The sequence below is a fragment of the Lagenorhynchus albirostris genome, chromosome 3, assembly GCF_949774975.1.
Source record: "Lagenorhynchus albirostris chromosome 3, mLagAlb1.1, whole genome shotgun sequence".
Taxonomy (NCBI): domain Eukaryota; kingdom Metazoa; phylum Chordata; class Mammalia; order Artiodactyla; family Delphinidae; genus Lagenorhynchus; species Lagenorhynchus albirostris.
The window spans coordinates 40,968,929-40,987,657 of NC_083097.1; the positions used below are offsets into that span (position 1 = coordinate 40,968,929).

The 18,729-nt window shown below is 37.6% G+C and overlaps 1 protein-coding gene across 4 annotated transcripts in view; it reads left to right on the forward strand.

The window, feature by feature from the left end:
- Window positions 1-17,652, forward strand: part of NDUFS4 (NADH:ubiquinone oxidoreductase subunit S4) — a 123,207-nt gene extending 105,555 nt beyond the window's left edge. For 3 of the 4 annotated variants that reach the window (XR_009539475.1, XM_060142945.1, XM_060142943.1), the window contains one exon: window positions 17,438-17,652. Coding sequence is in view for 3 of the 4 variants with exons in the window: in XM_060142943.1 (XP_059998926.1) it covers window positions 17,438-17,541 (104 nt within the window). In the remaining variant the exon portion in view is untranslated. Of the gene's footprint in view, window positions 1-9,798; window positions 9,834-17,437 lie in introns of all 4 variants that reach the window. The other variant, XM_060142946.1, reaches the window with a different exon arrangement.
- Window positions 17,653-18,729: the final 1,077 nt, after the last annotated feature.

Here is an 18,729-nt window from a genome sequence, read left to right on the forward strand (position 1 = left end):
TCCAAAAACTGTTACAGGCAAAATATCTGTACACAATTAGGTAAGCCTGTTTTCAAAGAAGACAGTGACTGTTCATCTAATTTATGAAAACAGATGAACATACTCTTTGCAGAGAAAAAAATCTTAAGACAAAGTAATCCTGAGACATAATATACCATGACTATACCAAACATATAGTAAGAATATGTCAAAAAATATATCAAGTAAAAATATCCAATAAGTCTAGGGTAGGTCCTAAACATCTGTATATTAATAAAACTCCATAGATATGCGGTATGGATTCCTATTGACATATAGTGGCCTAGAATATAAAAGATCTAAACTAAAGAAGTAAAGATGCAACCAAGTTAATGTTTTTAAAATGAACTGAAATTGTGACTGATAACCTATACCATTTTCTGATATCAGGCAAAGCAGCACCAGAGATCAGATAGATAAAACCTATCATAGACAGTGAGGGTATTGACAAATCTCTATACTTAGCATATAGCATACAATTTGTGAAATGCTTACATTAATAACATTTTAGCCATACAGATTTAACCTCAGGATGGTTAAGCATCTCTTCTGACTTGACAGCTCTTCCAATGTAGCTCATCAATAGTAACATATCAAATAAATCTAATTGTTTCTAGCACTTCTCGTTTTACAAAGTTGGAAGCACACATCTTTGAGATTCCCCAGAGGGCCTGTGGAAGATCACAAAGATAGTTTTAGATGCAAAGATACGCTGAATATTTTACATTTAGGATTTGATTTCTGGGAGGCAAAAATAAAACATTTTCAATAGATTTGAACATTTAGGAAATAGAATCACATGTGCCTGAGAAACAGTATTTGACTGCTCATGTCAAAGTGACAATTAAACTTATAAACATAGAGGTTAGCATAACTGTGAAGAACCTGAGCTCTTACATAAGTCATCAAGTACTTAAAGTCAACATAAAGCATATAAAGTTATTCTGTTAAGCCACAGAATCTTTGCAAGCTAGGCAGATTAGACAAAAAGAATAACCCTTCATTTTGTAGGTGAAAGCAATAAACAGTAAACTAATGAAACAAGCCCATCAAAATGGAGCAGACTTTGCAAGGATTTTAACACATATCATAGCTTTTCAGACTTATTTTCCAGACATACTGTAATCTAAAGCAAATAAAATCTACTTTTTCCAAATCTTACATAACTTTCTGTACCCATTCAGGTTTTGTCCTTCATAATTCTCTTTCTCATTCTGGAACAGCCATTTTACTTTAGGACCTAACTATTCTCTTTTCCCCTTGGTAAACAAAAACACATCTCATAACCTTGCATACAAAGTTATACCCTTTGCCACCATCACTCCCAGTGGAGTTTCATTTCTGTATATTAATTCTATGAAAGTTACTTTGATTTCATAGAGAAAATAGACATAAGTTGAAAACTCTTAAACACCAGCATTTTAGTAGACAAGCAAAGGTCATTAATACACGTAACACAACTTTCTACAACTGTGTGCATTTTTTATTAACATCTTTTTTGGAGTATAATTGCTTTACAGTGTTGTGTTAATTTCTGCTGTATAACAGAGTGAATCAGCTATATGCATACATATATCCCCATATCCCCTCCTTCTTGCATCTCTCTCCCACCCTCCCGATCCCACCCCTCTAGGTGGTCACAAAGCACCAAGCTGATCTCCCTGTGCTATGTGGCTGCTTCCCACTAGCTATTTTACGTTTGGTAGTGTATATATGTCCATGCCACTCTCTCACTTTGTCCCAGCTTACCCTTCCCCCTCCCCGTGTCCTCAAGTCCATTCTCTACGTCTGTATCTTTATTCCTTTCCTGCCCCTAGGTTAATCAGAACCATTTTTTTTTTTAAGACTCCATATATATGTTTTAGCATATGGTATTTGTCTTTCTCTTTCTGACTTACTTCACTCTGTATGACAGACTCTAGGTCCATCCACCTCATTACAAATAGCTCAATTTCGTTTCTTTTTATGGCTAATATTCCATTGTATATATGTGCCACATCTTCTTTATCCATTCATCCAATGATGGACACTTAGGTTGTTTCCATCTCCGGGCTATTGTAAGTAGAGCTGCAATGCACATTTTGGTACATGACTCTTTTTGAATTACGGTTTTCTCAGGGTATATGCCCAGTAGTGGGATTGCTGGGTCATATGGTAGTTCTATTTGTAGTTTTTTAAGGAACCTCCATACTGTTCTCCATAGTGGCTGTACCAATTCACATTCCCACCAGCAGTGCAAGAGTGTTCCCTTTTCTCCACACCCTCTCCAGCATTTCTTGTTTGTAGATTTTTTGACGATGGCCATTCTGATTGGTGTGAGGTGATACCTCATTGTAGTTTTGATTTGCATTTCTCTAATGATTAATGATGTTGAGCATTCTTTCATGTGTTTGTTGGCAGTCTGTATATCTTCTTTGGAGAAACGTCTATTTAGGTCTTCGACCCATTTTTGGATTGGGTTGTTTGTTTTTTTGTTATTGAGCTGCATGAGCTGCTTGTAAATTTTGGAGATTAATGCTTTGTCAGTTGCTTCATTTGCAAATATTTTCTCCCATTGTGCAGGTTGTCCTTTGGTCTTGTTTATGGTTTCCTTTTCTGTGCAAAAGCTTTCAAGTTTCATTAGGTCCCATTTGTTTATTTTTGTTTTTATTTCCATTTCTCTAGGAGGTGGGTCAAATAGAAACTTGCTGTGATTTATGTCATAGAGTGTTCTGCCTATGTTTTCCTCTAAGAGTTTGATAGTTTCTGGCCTTACATTTAGGTCTTTAATCCATTTTGAGCTTATTTTTGTGTATGGTGTTAGGTAGTGATGTAATCTCATACTTTTTCATGTAGCTGTCCAGTTTTCCCAGCACCACTTATTGAAGAGGCTGTCCTTTCTCCACTGTACATTCCTGGCTCCTTTATCAAAAACAAGGTGACCATATGTGCGTGGGTTTATCTCTGGGCTTACTATTGTGTTCCATTGATCTATATTTCTGTTTTTGTGCCAGTACCATACTGTCTTGTTTGCTGTAGCTTTGTAGTATAGTCTGAAGTCAGGGAGCCTGTTTCCTCCAGCTCCGTTTTTCGTTCTCAAGATTGCTTTGGCTATTCGGGGTCTTTTGTGTTTCCATACAAATTGTGAAATTTTTTGTTCTAGTTCTGTAAAAAATGCCAGTGGTAGTTTGATAGGGATTTCACTGAATCTGTAGATTGCCTTGGGTAGTAGAGTCATTTTCACAATGTTCACTTTTCCAATCCACGAACATGGTATATCTCTCCATCTATTTGTATCATCATTAATTTCTTTCATCAGTGTCTTATAATTTTCTGCATACAGGTCTTTTGTCTCCTTAGGTAGGTTTATTCCTAGATATTTTATTCTGTTTGTTGCAATGGTAAATGGGAGTGTTTTCTTGATTTCACTTTCAGATTTTTCATCATTAGTGTATAGGAATGCCAGAGATTTCTGTGCATTAATTTTGTATCCTGCTTCTTTACCAAATTCATTGATTATCTCTAGTAGTTTCCTGGTAGCATCTTTAGGATTCTCTATGTATAGTATCATGTCATCTGCAAACAGTGACAGCTTTACTTCTTCTTTTCTGATTTGGATTCCTTTTATTTCCTTTTCTTTGATTGCTGTGGCTAAAACTTCCAAAACTATGTTGAATAAGAGTGGTGAGAGTAGGCAACCTTGTCTTGTTCCTGATCTTAGTGGAAATGGTTTCAGTTTTTCACCATTGAGGACGATGTTGGCTGTGGGTTTGTCATATATGGCCTTTATTATGTTGAGGGTAGTTCCCACTGTGCCTACTTTCTGCAGGGTTTTAATCGTAAATTGGTGTTGAATTTTGTCGAAAGCTTTCTCTGCATCTATTGAGATGATCATATGGTTTTTCTCCATCAATTTGTTAATATGGTGTATCACGTTGATTGATTTGCATGTATTCAAGAATCCTTGCATTCCTGGAATAAACCCCACTTGATCATAGTGTATGATCCTTTTAATGTGCTGTTGGATTCTGTTTGCTAGTATTTTGTTGAGCATTTTTGCATCTATGTTGATCAGTGATATTGGCCTGTAGTTTTCTTTCTTTGTGACATCCTTGTCTGGTTTTGGTATCAGGGTGATGGTGGCCTCGTAGGATGAGTTTGGGAGTGTTCCTCCCTCTGCTATATTTTGGAAGAGTTTGAGAAGGATAGGTGTTAGCTCTTCTCTAAATGTTTGATAGAATTCGCCTGTGAAGCCATCTGGTCCTGGGCTTTTGTTGGAAGATTTTTAATCACAGTTTCAATTTCAGTGCTTGTGATTGGTCTGTTTATATTTTCTATTTCTTTCTGATTCAGTCTTTGCAGGTTGTACATTTCTAAGAATTTGTCCATTTGTTCCAGGTTGTCCATTTTATTGGCATAGAGTTGCTTGTAGTAATCTCTCATGATCTTTTGTACTTCTGCAGTGTCAGTTGTTACTTCTCCTTTTTCATTTCTAATTCTATTGATTTGAGTCTTTCCCTTTTTTTCTTGATGAGTCTGGCTAATGGTTTATCAATTTTTTTTATCTTCTCAAAGGACCAACTTTTAGTTTTATTGATCTTTGCTATCATTTCCTTCATTTCTTTTTCATTTATTTCTGATCTGATCTTTATGATTTCTTTTCCTTCTGCTAACTTTGGGGGTTTTCTGTTCTTCTTTCTCTAATTTATTTAGGTGTAAGGTTAGGTTGTTTATTTGAGATGTTTCTTGTTTCTTGATGTCGGATTGTATTGCTATAAACTTCCCTCTTAGAACTGCCATTGCTGCATCCGATAAGTTTTGGGTTATCGTGTTTCCATTGTCATTTGTTTCTAGGTATTTTTTGATTTCCTCTTTGATTTCCTCAGTGATCTCTTGGTTATTTAGTAGTGTGTTGTTTAGCCTCCATGTGTTTGTATTTTTTACGGTGTTTATCTTGTATTTGATATCAAGTCTCATAGTGTTGTAGTCAGAAAAGATACTTGATTTCAAGTTTATTAAATTTACCAAGGCTTGATTTGTGACCGAAGCCATGATCTATTCTGGAGAATGTTCCATGAGCACTTGAGAAGAAAGTGTATTCTGTTGTTTTTGGATGGAATGTCGTATAAATATCAGTTAAGTCCATCTTGTTTAATGTGTCATTTAAAGCTTGTGTTTCCTTATTTATTTTCATTTTGGATTATCTGTCCATTGGTGAAAGCAGGGTGTTGCAGTCCCCTAATATTGTGTTACTATTTCCCCTTTTATGGCTGTTAGCATTTGCCTTATGTATTGAGGTGCTCCTATGTTAGGTGATAAATATTTACATTTGTTATATCTTCTTTTGGGATTGATCCCTCGATCATTATGTAGTGTCCTTCTTAGCCTCTTGTAATAGTCTTTAAAGTCTATTTTGTCTGATATGAGAATTGCTACTCCAGCTTTCTTTTGATTTCCATGTGCATGCAATATCTTTTTCCATCCCCTCACTTTCAGTCTGTATGTGTTCCTAGGTCTGAAGTGGGTCTCTTGTAGACAGCATATATACGGTCTTGTTTTGTATCCATTCAGCCAGTCTGTGTCTTTTGGTTGGAGCATTTAATCCATTTACATTTAAGGTAATTATCCATATGTATGTTCCTATTACCATTTTCTTAATTGTTTTGCGTTTTTTATTGTAGGTCTTTTCTTTCTCTTGTGTTTCCTGCCTAGAGAAGTTCATTTAGCATTTGTTGTAGAGCTGGTTTGGTGGTGCTGAATTCTCTTAACTTTTGCTTATCTGTAAAGGTTTTAATTTCTCCATCGAATCTGAATGAGACCTTTGCTGGGTAGAGTATTCTTGGTTGTAGGTTTTTCCCTTTCATCAGTTTACATATGTCCTGCGACTCCCTTCTGGCTTGCAGAGTTTCTGCTGAAAAATCAGTTGTTAACTTTATGGGGAGTCTCTTGTATGTCATTTGTTGTTTTTCCCTTACTGCTTTTAATATTTTTCTTTATTTAATTTTTGATAGTTTGATTAATATGTGTCTTGGTGTGTTTCTCCTTGGTTTCATACTGTATGGGACTGTCTGCACTTCCTGGACTTGATTGGCTATTTCCTTTCCCATATTAGGGAAGTTTTCTTCAAATATTTACTTCAAATATCTCTTCAAATATTTTCTCAATCCCTTTCTTTTTCTCTTCATCTTCTGGGAACCCTGCAATTCAAATGTTGGTGCTGTTTACTGCTGTCTCAGAGGTCTCTGAGATTGTGTTCAATTATTTTCATTCTTTTTCCTTTATTCTGCTCCCTGGCAGTTATTTCCACCATTTTATCTATCAGCTCACTTATCCATTCTTCTGACTCACTTATTCTGTTATTGATTCCTTGTAGAGTATTCCTAATTTCTGTAATTGTGTTGTTCATCACTGTTTGTTTGCTCCTTAGTTCTTTTAGATCCTTGTTAAATGTTTCTTGTATTTTCTCCATTCTGTTTCTGAGATTTTGGATCATCTTTACTGTCATTAATCTGAATTCTTTTTCAAGTAGGTTGCCTATTTCGTCTTCATTTATTATTTGGTCTTGGAGGTTTTTACCTTGCTCATTCGTCTGTAACATATTTTTTTGTCATTTCAATTTTTTTGTTTGTTTTGATTGGTGGTGCTGTATTTTTCTCTTACTGGTTGTTTGGCCTGAGATATCCAGCACTGGAGTTTGCAGGTAGTTAGTTAGATAGAGCTGGTTCTTAGTGCTGAGATGAGGACCTCCAGGAGGCCTCACTCTGACTGATATTCCCTGGGGTCTGAGGTTCTCTGTTAGTTCAGTGGTTTCGACTCGGAGCTCCCACCAAAGGTGCTCAAGCCCTACGTCCGGCCTGGGAGCCAAGATCCCTCAAGCTTCGTGGCAAAATAAAAGAAACAGGAAGGAAGGAAGGAGGGAGGGAGGGAGGGAGGGAGGGAGGGAAGGAAACAAGGAGCAGTACAATATCAAAGAATAAAAAAGAAAATAAAATTAGAAAGATAAAAAATATATTAGGAAAAATAAAACTATAATTGAAACAACTGCCACAAGGTAAAATAAATCCAGAGCAGAAAAAAAGAAAACAACAAAAAGTGGGGGGGTGTGGGGAACAAGCCAAAAGGAGAGATCATTAATAAAGTATAAAGAATAAAATAAAATTAGAAAAATAAAAGATTAGGAAAAATAAAGATATATAAGAATGAACAACAATGAATCAACAAGGTATAACAGACCTCCAATCTAATAGAGAAAAAAGAAAAGAAAAGAAAAAAATCCTTGGCTATGAGGGCGGAGCTTAGGCAGGGGTTGGAACTTAGGCAGGGGCAGGGTTTAGGGTGGGGCAGGGCCTAGGCTCAGTACCCACATAGCTGGGAAAGGCCCTGGGGGCGTGGCCTAGGTGGGGCGATTTTTAAGCATGGGGCAGGGCCTCTGCTTAGGACCTGCTAGGAAGGGGAGAGGCAGTAAGTGGAAAGGAAGGGCCTCTGGAGTGTGGAGTTCTGGAGTTAGGAGGTAAGGCCCTGGGTGAGGGTGTGTGGCTGGGGTTTACGCCCAGCGCATTGGAAGGGTTCTCCGAGTGTAGAGGTAGGGCCCTGGGTGGGGGTGTAGGGTTGGGCTTGGGCTCTGTGCAGCAGGAGGGAGGCTCTGAGGGCAGAGGATTAGGCCCAGGAGCCCAACAGGCTTCCTGATGCCTACGTGGCCAGGGAAAGCCCTAGCTGTGTTCCCTTCCATTACTTCGCACCCCGCCAGGGAAAGCCCTGGCTGTGTTCCCTTCCATTACTTTGTACCCCTCCCCCACCATCTCCCCCAGGGTCTCCCCCGTTGCCACTGGACCTCTAACTGTGGGTGGGTCTCACTGGGTGTAGGAACTCCTTCTCTCCCCCAGCCATCACTCAGGGGTGCCGGTCCCAGAGGTCCGGCCTTTACTTTTGCACCCCCTTACCTCCCTCCCATTCCCTCAGGACCCAGGCAGCTGGAGAGGGCCTAGGTGGGCAGAGAATTTGGCCCAGGATCTCAACAGGTTCCTGGGGATCCAGGTGGGCAGGGGAAACCTGGCCACGCTCCCTTTTGATCCTCTGCCCTCCTAACGGTTCACCAGTTTCCCCCTTCCCAAAGGGAAGGCTGGGATCCCTTCCCCTCCCAAAGCCACCCCTCAGGGGTGCCAGTCCCATCCCCCCTCCACTTCTCCTCCCCCTTCACTCCCCACGTCCTACCCAGTCGTTGGGGGTTCCTCCCGTCCCCTTAGGTGACCGTGGTCACCCACCAGTGCCTGGTAGGTGCCCTAGTTGTGAGGAGACGCAAATTCCGCGTCCTCCTAGTAAGCCATCTTCGTATGCATTCCTTACAGTCCAGCTTATCCAAGTGGCAAAAATGAACGTGTCCATTAACAAACCAAAGATACAGCCTCCCTGTAGCATATAAAAGAAGCAAAAGTACATAAATTTAAATTTTTGCTTAGTAATCAATTGTTCAGTATTTTATTGTAGAAATTATCTAGGTATCTAATAAATATTCATTAATATCATTTAAGGTTTTAGGTTACCTAAAGATCCTGGAAATTAATTTTAAAGATGACATATTGCGAAATGTAATTAGTGTTGAAATAAGATTGTTAGAATAACTAATCATTGTAGATAAACACAAATTTATATTTTGTAGGATTGTAAAACATTGAAAAGAAGTAATGTTAGCTTATTTGATCAGAAAACTTGTATAAGTTTAGAAAGACTGTATTCAGGTAGAATAAAAATCTATGCTTGTGTTATATTTAACACTGATATATTAGAGAAAACATAGCTGTTTTTATTAAACAAAAATTCAATTTGCCATTTGCCAAAATTTACCTATATTACCTGAATTTAAATTCTTAAATGTTTGTTAGGTCCTGTAAGAATACTTTTTAAACCTAGCACATTCAAGGTATTAGAAATTCAGTTCCCTCATTTTAGGAATATTCCACTTATACAAGCACGTATTTTCTCTATACCCAGTCAGAACAGAGCCCCTTAATGATATTTTATAATCTAATTCATTAATTCCATCTGGAGGTAGAAAAACACTAGCCACACACATAATGAGAAGTAAAGGCATTTCTGAATTAATAGGTTATGTAGACAGACACATAGTCACACAAAGAACTTATAATTTCAATTCTGAAATTTCAGCCATGGGTTAATAGTAAACATAGAATTTTAATATTCACTGGTCGACACTAAAGAACTGTTCTCTACTCAGTGATTACAACTTCTTCATTTATTTGACCTCAAATACGAAGGACTGACAAACCAGATTTTCTGTCTTTTCTCATCTGAGAATGGATTTCTAAAGGCATTAATCCATTTTGGTTGTTTTAAATTAATTTTTAAAAATGTTATTATAATTTTTTAAAATTTCTTTTTGGCTGCGTTGGGTCTTTGTTGCTGTGTGTGGGCTTTCTCTAGTTGCAGTGAGCGGGGGCTACTCTTCGTTGTGGTGCGTGGGCTTCTCACTGTGGTGGCTTCTCTTGTTGCAGAGCATGGGCTCTAGGCACGTGGGCTTCAATAGTTGCAGCACAAAGGCTCAGTAGTTGCGGTGCACAGGCTTAGTTGCTCCACGGCATGTGGGATCTTCCTAGACCAGGGATCAAACCCGTGTCCCCTGCATTGGCAGGCAGATTCTTAACCACTGAGCCACCGGGGAAGTCCCCATTAATCCATTTTAAGGGAATCATTAAATGATCAGACCTTTAAATCAGTTCCCCAGATTAGTAGAGAACAACATTGAAATTTGAAAAACGAGAATCAGCAAAGTTCTCTTACTTTCAGAAGCCAAGAAAAGATATGCCTGAGCTTAAAATAAGGTACACAACTTCTGGTGAAGAAATTTACTTGGTTTTGGTTGGTGAACCTATTGGGCATCTCAGTAGTACCTCCAAAATTGTTAAAAGAATATCCTGAAAAAGATGAGATTATGATTTAATATAGATATAAGTAAACATGTGTTGAAGAATTTATTTTACTCATGAAATAAGGGAGCCAGGCAGGCGTTATAACCAGTTCAAAGGAAAAGTCAGTACAGCACAAATTTATATAGAGTGAAAGAATGAGATGAATTGCAAATAGAAACAAAACTGGTTTTTCCAAGGCCTAGGGAGTCGCCAGGCAGGACAGAATTTATATATCCATCAAGTACAGTTGATTCTCATTATTCATGGTAGTTATGTTTTTTTCGTTTGTTTGTTTTTTGCGGTGCGTGGGCCTCTCACTGTTGTGGCCTCTCCCGTTGAGGGGCGCAGGCTCCGGACGCACAGGCTCAGCGGCCATGGCTCACGGGCCCAGCCGCTCCGCGGCATGTGGGATCTTCCCGGACCGGGGCACGAACCTGTGTCCCCTGCATCGGCAGGCGGACTCTCAACTACTGTGCCACCAGGGAAGCCCGGTAGTTATGTTTTATAAAGTCACCACAAACACTAAATTAGTGAATACTGAAATATCGCTCCTAGGGAAAATGATTCCTGTGAGACTCTGATCACAAAATTTTGTCAGCCAGTCAGTACACCATCTTGTTTTTATGTGTGTTTCTGTTTAAAAGTACCTTATTTAATGTACTTTGTTGATTCATGAACATTGAACTCATGGCCAACAGCATTATACCTTATGCCTGAATGACGCTTATCTAACACAACTTGGCACATAACAGCCTTCTTGCACTTAGAAACACTAAACAGCACTAAACCACTACCCTTGGGGGTCATTTTAAACAGTGAAATTACCAACAAGAAGCACAAAAATGCAAAAAACGTGGCTGTGAATAGACTACAAAAAGGATACTTGTTTACAGTGTGAGAGCTGAAACAAGAAGGCAGAGCATTACCTCGTTTGATCTCAGCTGGAGCATGTGTGTTGGATGACTCAAAACTTTCATTGCTCTGTGCATGTCATGAATGACCATGGAAGCATCACAAGTATGCATTTTGGGTTTACAAATGAATTTTAGTGAGTAGGCGAATTTGAAAATACAGAATCTGCGAATAATGAAGATTATTTGTACATACAACGTTTGGAATTGCAAAGTAACTCAAAGAAGATTAACAGCTATGATCTGTTGTTCTATAAACACTGCGTCGTCTCTACTGAAGCACCAATTTTTTTTTCTACATAATTCTTTCTTCCCAATCCCCAGTCCCAGTACTACTGACTGTCTTGTGGCTAGGGAAATGTTCCGTTTGGCTGCTAAGGAGAAAGACAGACAGACAGATGTGAATTCTTTAGATTCCCTGTTGGAAGTCTGAAATAATTTTTCTCATAGAGATAGTGTTATACATGGGGGCTTAGTGAGGTTCTAGTATATTTTGGGTTATATAGGATTCTGGAAATCTACAGGATTCTGGAGATCCCTACACACAGACCACACCCAGACCAATTATGTCAAAATCTGAGTGATTTTCTTTTCTTTTCTTTTCTTTTTTTTTGCCGTACGTGGGACTCTCACTGCTGTGGCCTCTCCCGTTGCGGAGCGCAGGCTCCGGACGTGCAGGCTCAGCGGCCATGGCTCACGGGCCCAGCCGCTCCGCGGCATGTGGGATCTTCCCGGACCGGGGCACGAACCCGTGTCCCCTGCATCGGCAGGCGGACTCTCAACCACTGCGCCACCAGGGAAGCCCCTAAGTGATTTTTGAAAATCTACCTTTGTTGTATAGTTTCGTTCTCTAGAAAAATGTGTTGTAAATTTCTAATGACTGATTTTCAAATGTACTTTTGGAACACAAACCAGTTTGTTTTGTGGCAACTTCTGAATAATGTGGCTCCAAAATAATAATACTGTATAGCAAATATATTATTTGAACAGATAAAATTTAAGGGAGCATTAACTGTCGTATCAAAGGTTTTTTTTTTTTTTTTTTGGTCTTTGCAGCTGTGGCAGGTGTAGGGTGTTGCTAATCCATCTTACATAAGTTTCATGGAAAGAACTGCTTTGCCAGTGTATCCAAAATACATTTCTCCTCTATAATATTTTCTCAAAGAAGATCTAAGATATTTTTAAATTATTCTGAACCTCTTCCTCTCCCCCAAAATATTAGATACGTGAGAATTTCAAATAGGGGTACTTTTTTGGCCACATCACGCGGCATGCAGGATCTTATTTATTTCCCCGACTAGGGATCAAACCGGCGCTCCCTGCAGTGGAAGCACAGAGGCTTAACCACTGGACCACCAGGGAAGTCCCAAGGTACTTTTGAGTGCCTGTAAAGTTACTTTTCTTCCTTCTCCCCTTCCTTCCTTAAATTATATTTTAAGTTTATGCTTTGCTTTTACCTAGGCGCATAGTATGGGCCCATGGCCTGGTGGGGAATCTTGAAACTTTCTAAGTATCAACATACCTCTCAAAGTCTTTGCTATTCTGATCCCATGCCTCTGTTAGCAGTGACTGCCAGATATGTCAGTTTGTGCCAAATTATGTGATCGTTCTTACTTTGTACACAAATGGACAGTAGGAAAAATCATTAAACCGTTCACTTCCAAATATCAGAGTTTGCGATTAGGTTATTAGAGGAGAAAGACCTTTAACAGGACTTGAACCAAGGTTACTAGAGGTAACATATTTCACAAGCAGTAAAAACACTGATGAATGTTTCTCTGTATTTCTGCATTACTGAACCATAAATAAAATGGTTCTGTAAATTTAAATGAATGGGATTTTCTTTTGTCTCATACACGGAATTCATAAATTATTGGGGTCTCGTTTTGTTCAGAGGCTTTTCTGTTTTTGTTTTTTGGTAGTATTTGAAAAGGTTACACCAGACATTCATATCATAGGACGTAGAATATACCAGCCACAATCTGGAGGTCAACAAAATAAATGGGCATATTTCTGAAGAAGAAATTGAGCATGGGATATCACAGATCACATTTTAAGTTTATTGGTGCATTTGCCAGAGGTATTTCTCTGATACTAGGGCTTAAAGTTCAAATATCTTTGTGAAAGCATTCCAGTGTGTGAAACAGCAAAGGGAGTCAGCTTCTCATCATTGGGGTGCTGTTGGTTGGATTTGTGGTTAATCCATGCCATATGGCTGCTCTCCTCAGTGGGAAGTGACGGCAGCCCTAGGAGCTTTACCCCATCCCTGGGCAGCTGCCTTAGACTCAGTTGCTTTGATCTTCTTCTGTTGCACAGCTGGGAGGAGCAAGGGCTGGTTTTCAGAACAACCAGAACAACAGAACAACACATGAGACCATTGTCATAGACTACACCTTGATTTTATACAAGCATTCTTCAGAGAGTGCAAGCATTTTCACTTTCATAATCTCATTCAAAAACTCGTTTGAGTTATTTCTTTAAAAAAAATTTTCAGGTTGAAAAAGAATTCCTGTGGAAATTTAAACATTTCACAAATAAGATTCCATTCTTAAAGGTCTATGTTTTATTTCCCACAGGTTATATTATCTTCTATCCTTCTAAGAAAAAGTTTCAAATAGGAAGTAGAAAAGATGAGTACAATTCATGTAACATACTCATTAAGTACAAATGTTCAATGTCCTTTCAAGTGCTTTTACTCTTGTAGTTATCTTGTCTTTTTAGTTTAAGCTACAGCTTGCCCCAGTAGCCTTTATACTGCTACAATATTACAAAAATAATTTTAAAAGATTGTGGTATGAAGTTTTTAGTGGGACCAGTAAATTTGTTCATCCAGGCACTGTAAGGTAAACACTTTGTAGAGGGATGCTTGGAAATGTGGTCAGATTCTTAACAGGGTTCCAGAAAAGGGCAAATTTTCATTGTAACATCAGTCCTACATAGTAGAAAACTGCTGAAAAATCCAAAGGGAGATTTTACGTAGACTCTGACTTGAGTTTCAGTCTTTGTGAATTGTCATTAGACTTCCTCATACCCTTCTTTGCTTTTACTTAATCAGAGAAACACAGTTGCTTGTGTCGCTTTGGGAACAGAGTTTTCCGTAGAAAAATCACTGGTGGCTGTGATAAAGTGGAAAGTAATAGCATAGAGATGGATGCCGTTAGCAAACGCAGGTTTCTTCCATGGGTGTTTCTGTTTGTTTCACAGGGTGCTTTGCCCATCCACATTCCAGTCCCTATAATGATACTTCTATTTATTGTTGTTATCACTATCAACAGCAACTATAATCTGGCTCACAATTCCCAAGAGTCAGCTCACTCCTTAGTTACCAGGAGAAAACCCAAACCAGTTGTTCTTTTATGTGTACAAAACCCCAGTCTTCTCACATTGCAGTGACCCTGACAGCGTTTTCAGACTCCATGGACAGAACAGATAATAGAGCTATGTCTGCATTCTGATGCAGTAAAAAAAAATTCTTTTTCTCCCTCGTGGTTGAAGGATTAACTGTAATTGAGAGTGATTATCAAGTATGTGTGTGTGTGTATAGTACCAATTACTAAATATTTCTAAGTGCTTTCTCATTTCTTCTTCAGTTCCTCTTAGTGTCTTTATTGGGCTGGAGAGTGTGTGTAGGAAGGCAGAGGGGGAGGGAACGTAAGTCGTCTCACCCATCATTTGGCAAGAAAAAGATCACAGAGTCTTGGGTGACTTACCAGTAATCATTACAATAACCAGACATAGAATCCACACTAGAAACGATTTCCTTTCTTCACAACTATGGGGGGACATATGGAGGACGTAGCCTTACTTTCCAGGGATTCTTAAAACCGTCTTTTCAACTCATTTACAAAAATAAACAGAAAAAAAAGTTAGGAAATCACACAGGTTGAAAGGAGATGGGTGAAATAGATAAAAATTGCAGTTACAGGGAAATGCCATTTTATTATGAGGTGGTTAGGTGCATAGACTTAACCTGAATTAAAATCCAGGCTTTGCCACTTATTAGCCATGTGGCTTTAGGCTGCTTGTTTATGTTCTCTATTTTTCCTCATAATTAGATATAAAATCAGGGTATTTATAATGCCTACCTCATAAGCCAGGCAACCTATGAACTCAATTTTAAAACTCAGTGCAGGACCTAGAACACAGAATACCAGGCGCACTCCTGAATGGAGGCCTTTGTACTTGCATTCTTTTTGCCTTCAAGCTCTCTTTCCAGACATCCACATGACTAACTCTCTGATGTCCTTTATGTCTTTGCTCAAATGTGATCTTCTCAGGGACGGAAGGTGCCCCTATCTGCCCTCTCTAAAATGTTTTCTCTTTAGTACTCATTAGTATATAATATATATTTTTAATTGTACGTTTTACTATATTAGCACGTAATATACTATGCATTTACTTATTAACTTCTCCTCCCCTACTGACTTGAAGTTTGGAAATTTTTTGTTTACTGCTTTACCTCTGGTGTCTAAACAGTTCCTGACACAGAGAAGGCAATTGATAATATTTGTTAAACGTATAACAAATGCTCAGTAAATATTATTGTTATACCTGCTTTACTGAATTGAGTATTTTATAATTATCAGCACCACTTGCTGATTAATGTAGGAAATGCTTGAGAAGTTTATAATGTTAAAATTATACTTAGTTCACAGTATTAATTTGCTTACCAAAACCCCTTTCTATAGTTAATAACTAGGCCAAATTATGCCTAACTAGATTCAAAGCATCATAAGTTCAAAATTAATGGGTTCCAATATGACAGATTTTATTCACATTAATACTTCATATAGAAGATAAGTTGCTAGGAAGTTGCAAATCAAACTTGAGGGAGAAATAATAGCTTTACGTTTATCAAGTTCTTACTGTAAACCACAAGAACCAGTAGAGTATGGTTAAGGCACAGGCTCCAGAATCAGACTGTGTTCAAATCCTGCTTCTGCCCTTTCCTAGCTGAGTGACCTTGTGCTAGTTACCTAACCATTCTGTGCCTCAGTTTCCTCAGTTATATAAAAGAACTAATATTAATTCATATAAAGGTTTTAGAAAAATACCTTTCTCATAGAAGTTAATGAATGCCAGGACTTTACATGAATTAGCTTGTTTAAACCTCATGACAACCTATAAAGTAGGTACTATTCTTATGCTCTTTAGTAAATTTTTTGAAATTCAAACAACCACTTGTTAATATACCAGTATTTGGGGTTCTGTGAAAGTAAGATGTATTTTAAACCATTTGTTTCATTTGCATTCCTCCTCCATTTCCTTCTAGCAAATGGGCTTTCTTTGAAGATAGTGTTCTAGCAGTGGAGTTATTAATTATTTCCCCTTTTTGGGCACTGAAATAGGCATACTAGCAGTATACTTTGATGATTTGAGTTTCATAGGCTTCACTTTTACGGCAAAATTGAATTCAAAAAGGCTTGTTGAAACGTAAGCTTTGTGGTAGCAAATACTATACTCACCTAGAGGCACTAGAATTCATAACAACTCTCAAGATCAAGAAGCTTACTTAATTAGACTACAGTATTCAGTTTGGACATTTTATATATGACTGCATGATTCAGCCATGAATCAAATGTTTCAAGATGAGTTATTTGAAGAAAGTTCTAGAAGAGAAGAATGACAAATTACAGAGATGGGAAATGGATCTAATGAAGAAAAGTGAGTTATATAGATAGGTTGCTTGGACTAGGGAATAAAAGTATGACAATTATATTTTCAAGGAGGAGTGTGTTTATTTGGTTTTTCTCCATGTCTTAGAAGAACTGAACTATACTTAAAGCAGAAGGTATAGACATATATAAATCCAGTTTTCAAAATTGTGAAACACTGAGAAGGGCTTTGGAGAGAAGGTGTAAACTCTCAGAAGGGAATAGACAGTTTAGACCAGTGGTACTCAAATTTCTATGCATAAAAATCTCCTGGGATCAATTAAGTACAGATTCCCAGGTCCCCACAAGAGATTCTGATCCAATGGATCTCTGGTCAGGCCTAAGAATTTGCACTGTTATCAGATACTTCAATGGGAGTCTAATGTAGACAGCCCTTGAAACAAATGTTGAAAAACTTTTTGAGTTTAATCTGCCTGTCAAACTCCAGGGAGCTCAACCAAGTAATCTCTTATGGTCTCCTCTAACTCTGATTTATATAGTTAGTTCTGTACATGTTTCTCTGTATCACTTCAAGTGAGCTCCAAACTGTTATAAAGGCACCAGCTCTTAGAAAGCAGTGAGATGGGTTATATTGTTCAGTATTGCTCATTATAGCTAAAGAAATCACATATTAAACCACAAAGAGGAATGGAAATTTTTACATAATACATAACTAATGGATATTTGAACAAGTAATATTCAGCAAGGAGAAATTAAATCATGGCTTACACCTTTAAGATATGGTAAATCATCTTCAGGCAATACTTTAGACCCTCTCGTTACACAGGATTACAAGGGAACGCATTACTAAGTATTTATATTTCAAATGTGTTGACACATACTCGTGATAAATGAACATTAAATTTATGAAAGTTAGCCTCTGCTCGCTGTGTTCTTCAGGTATCCTCTTTAATTCTGTTCTTGTGTGTTTATTTTTGTTTTTGTTTTCTAGGATGGAGCTATGATGTTGAAGAGAGAAGGGTTCCGAAACCCAAGTCCAAGTCTTACGGCGCAAACTTTTCTTGGAACAAAAGAACAAGAGTATCCACAAAATAGGTTGGCACGGATTATATCTCTGCTTGTCTGTGAATAAAGTCAGCTGTTCAGTATTTATAGTCCGTGTATATTACACCTCAATCTCCTAATAAATTTGACCTTTAAACTACAGATACATTTTGTGGTGTCATTTTAAATGTTTTTTGATGTCTCAAATTAAACTTGTTATAATTTCCTTTATAGAGAGACATTTTCAGGTGATCATACCTCTAGGAAATTTCGGCACTTAAAAATCTATTAAAAGGAGTACTTGAAATCTGCAATATTGAAGTTTTATACTTGCTTTTTATGACCATTCTCAAGTTAATAATATTTATAAACTACCAGCCATCATTATCAAAATGCTGTCTTAGAAATTTTCCTTTTATCATAGGTAAAGAAATTCATGATTACGTTGCAATCTGATAAACCTAAACCCAAATCTCCTTATTGTTGAAATCCTCTTCTTTAATTAGAAATATTCTCTAAGTTTCTTTGAGCCTGAATGAATTGTGTTCCATACTAAATGCTGCCCACAAATCAACACTTCATGATTGTGAGGTCCAGGTAAAGATTTTATATTCTTGTGCGCTCTTTATATTAAAAGACTCAGAAAATAAAAACCAGTTCTTTGTTTGTTAGAGATGATTAGTATTCACTGTTATTTTTAGAAAATATAAATATATGCTTTTGTTATGTGCTAATCATTTAGGTCATACAGTATGAGTTACCAAACACACACTGACTATATCATGTTTTCTCAAGACATTTTTCATATTGTGGCATATAATACACAATTTAAACCTCTGGTTTTCAACGTTTTGATTTTTCCAGTTTTTTGCTTTTATATTTAAAAACATATAACTCTTACCTCCCTAGCCAGACTGCAAATGACTGAAACTGTAAGTATTGAAATTTCTTTCTCAATGTCTTCAACAAAGGCTCACTCGTGGGAAAGCACAATAAACAATGATTAGTTTGACTGTTTCAGTGATTCTGAATACAAACCAAACCTGGTCTGTCTCATTCTCTTCTAGTTTTCAGTTGATATGTCTTTGAAACTGTTAGTGGATATTTACTGGGACGCTATTCAATAGCTGTTCAAAAGTTGATGTTATTTACACTCATCTAAGAATTACACTGACCACTCAAGAGTTAATTTTAAATGGATTTTTTAAATTTTAGAACTCAGATTTTTTAAAAATTTTA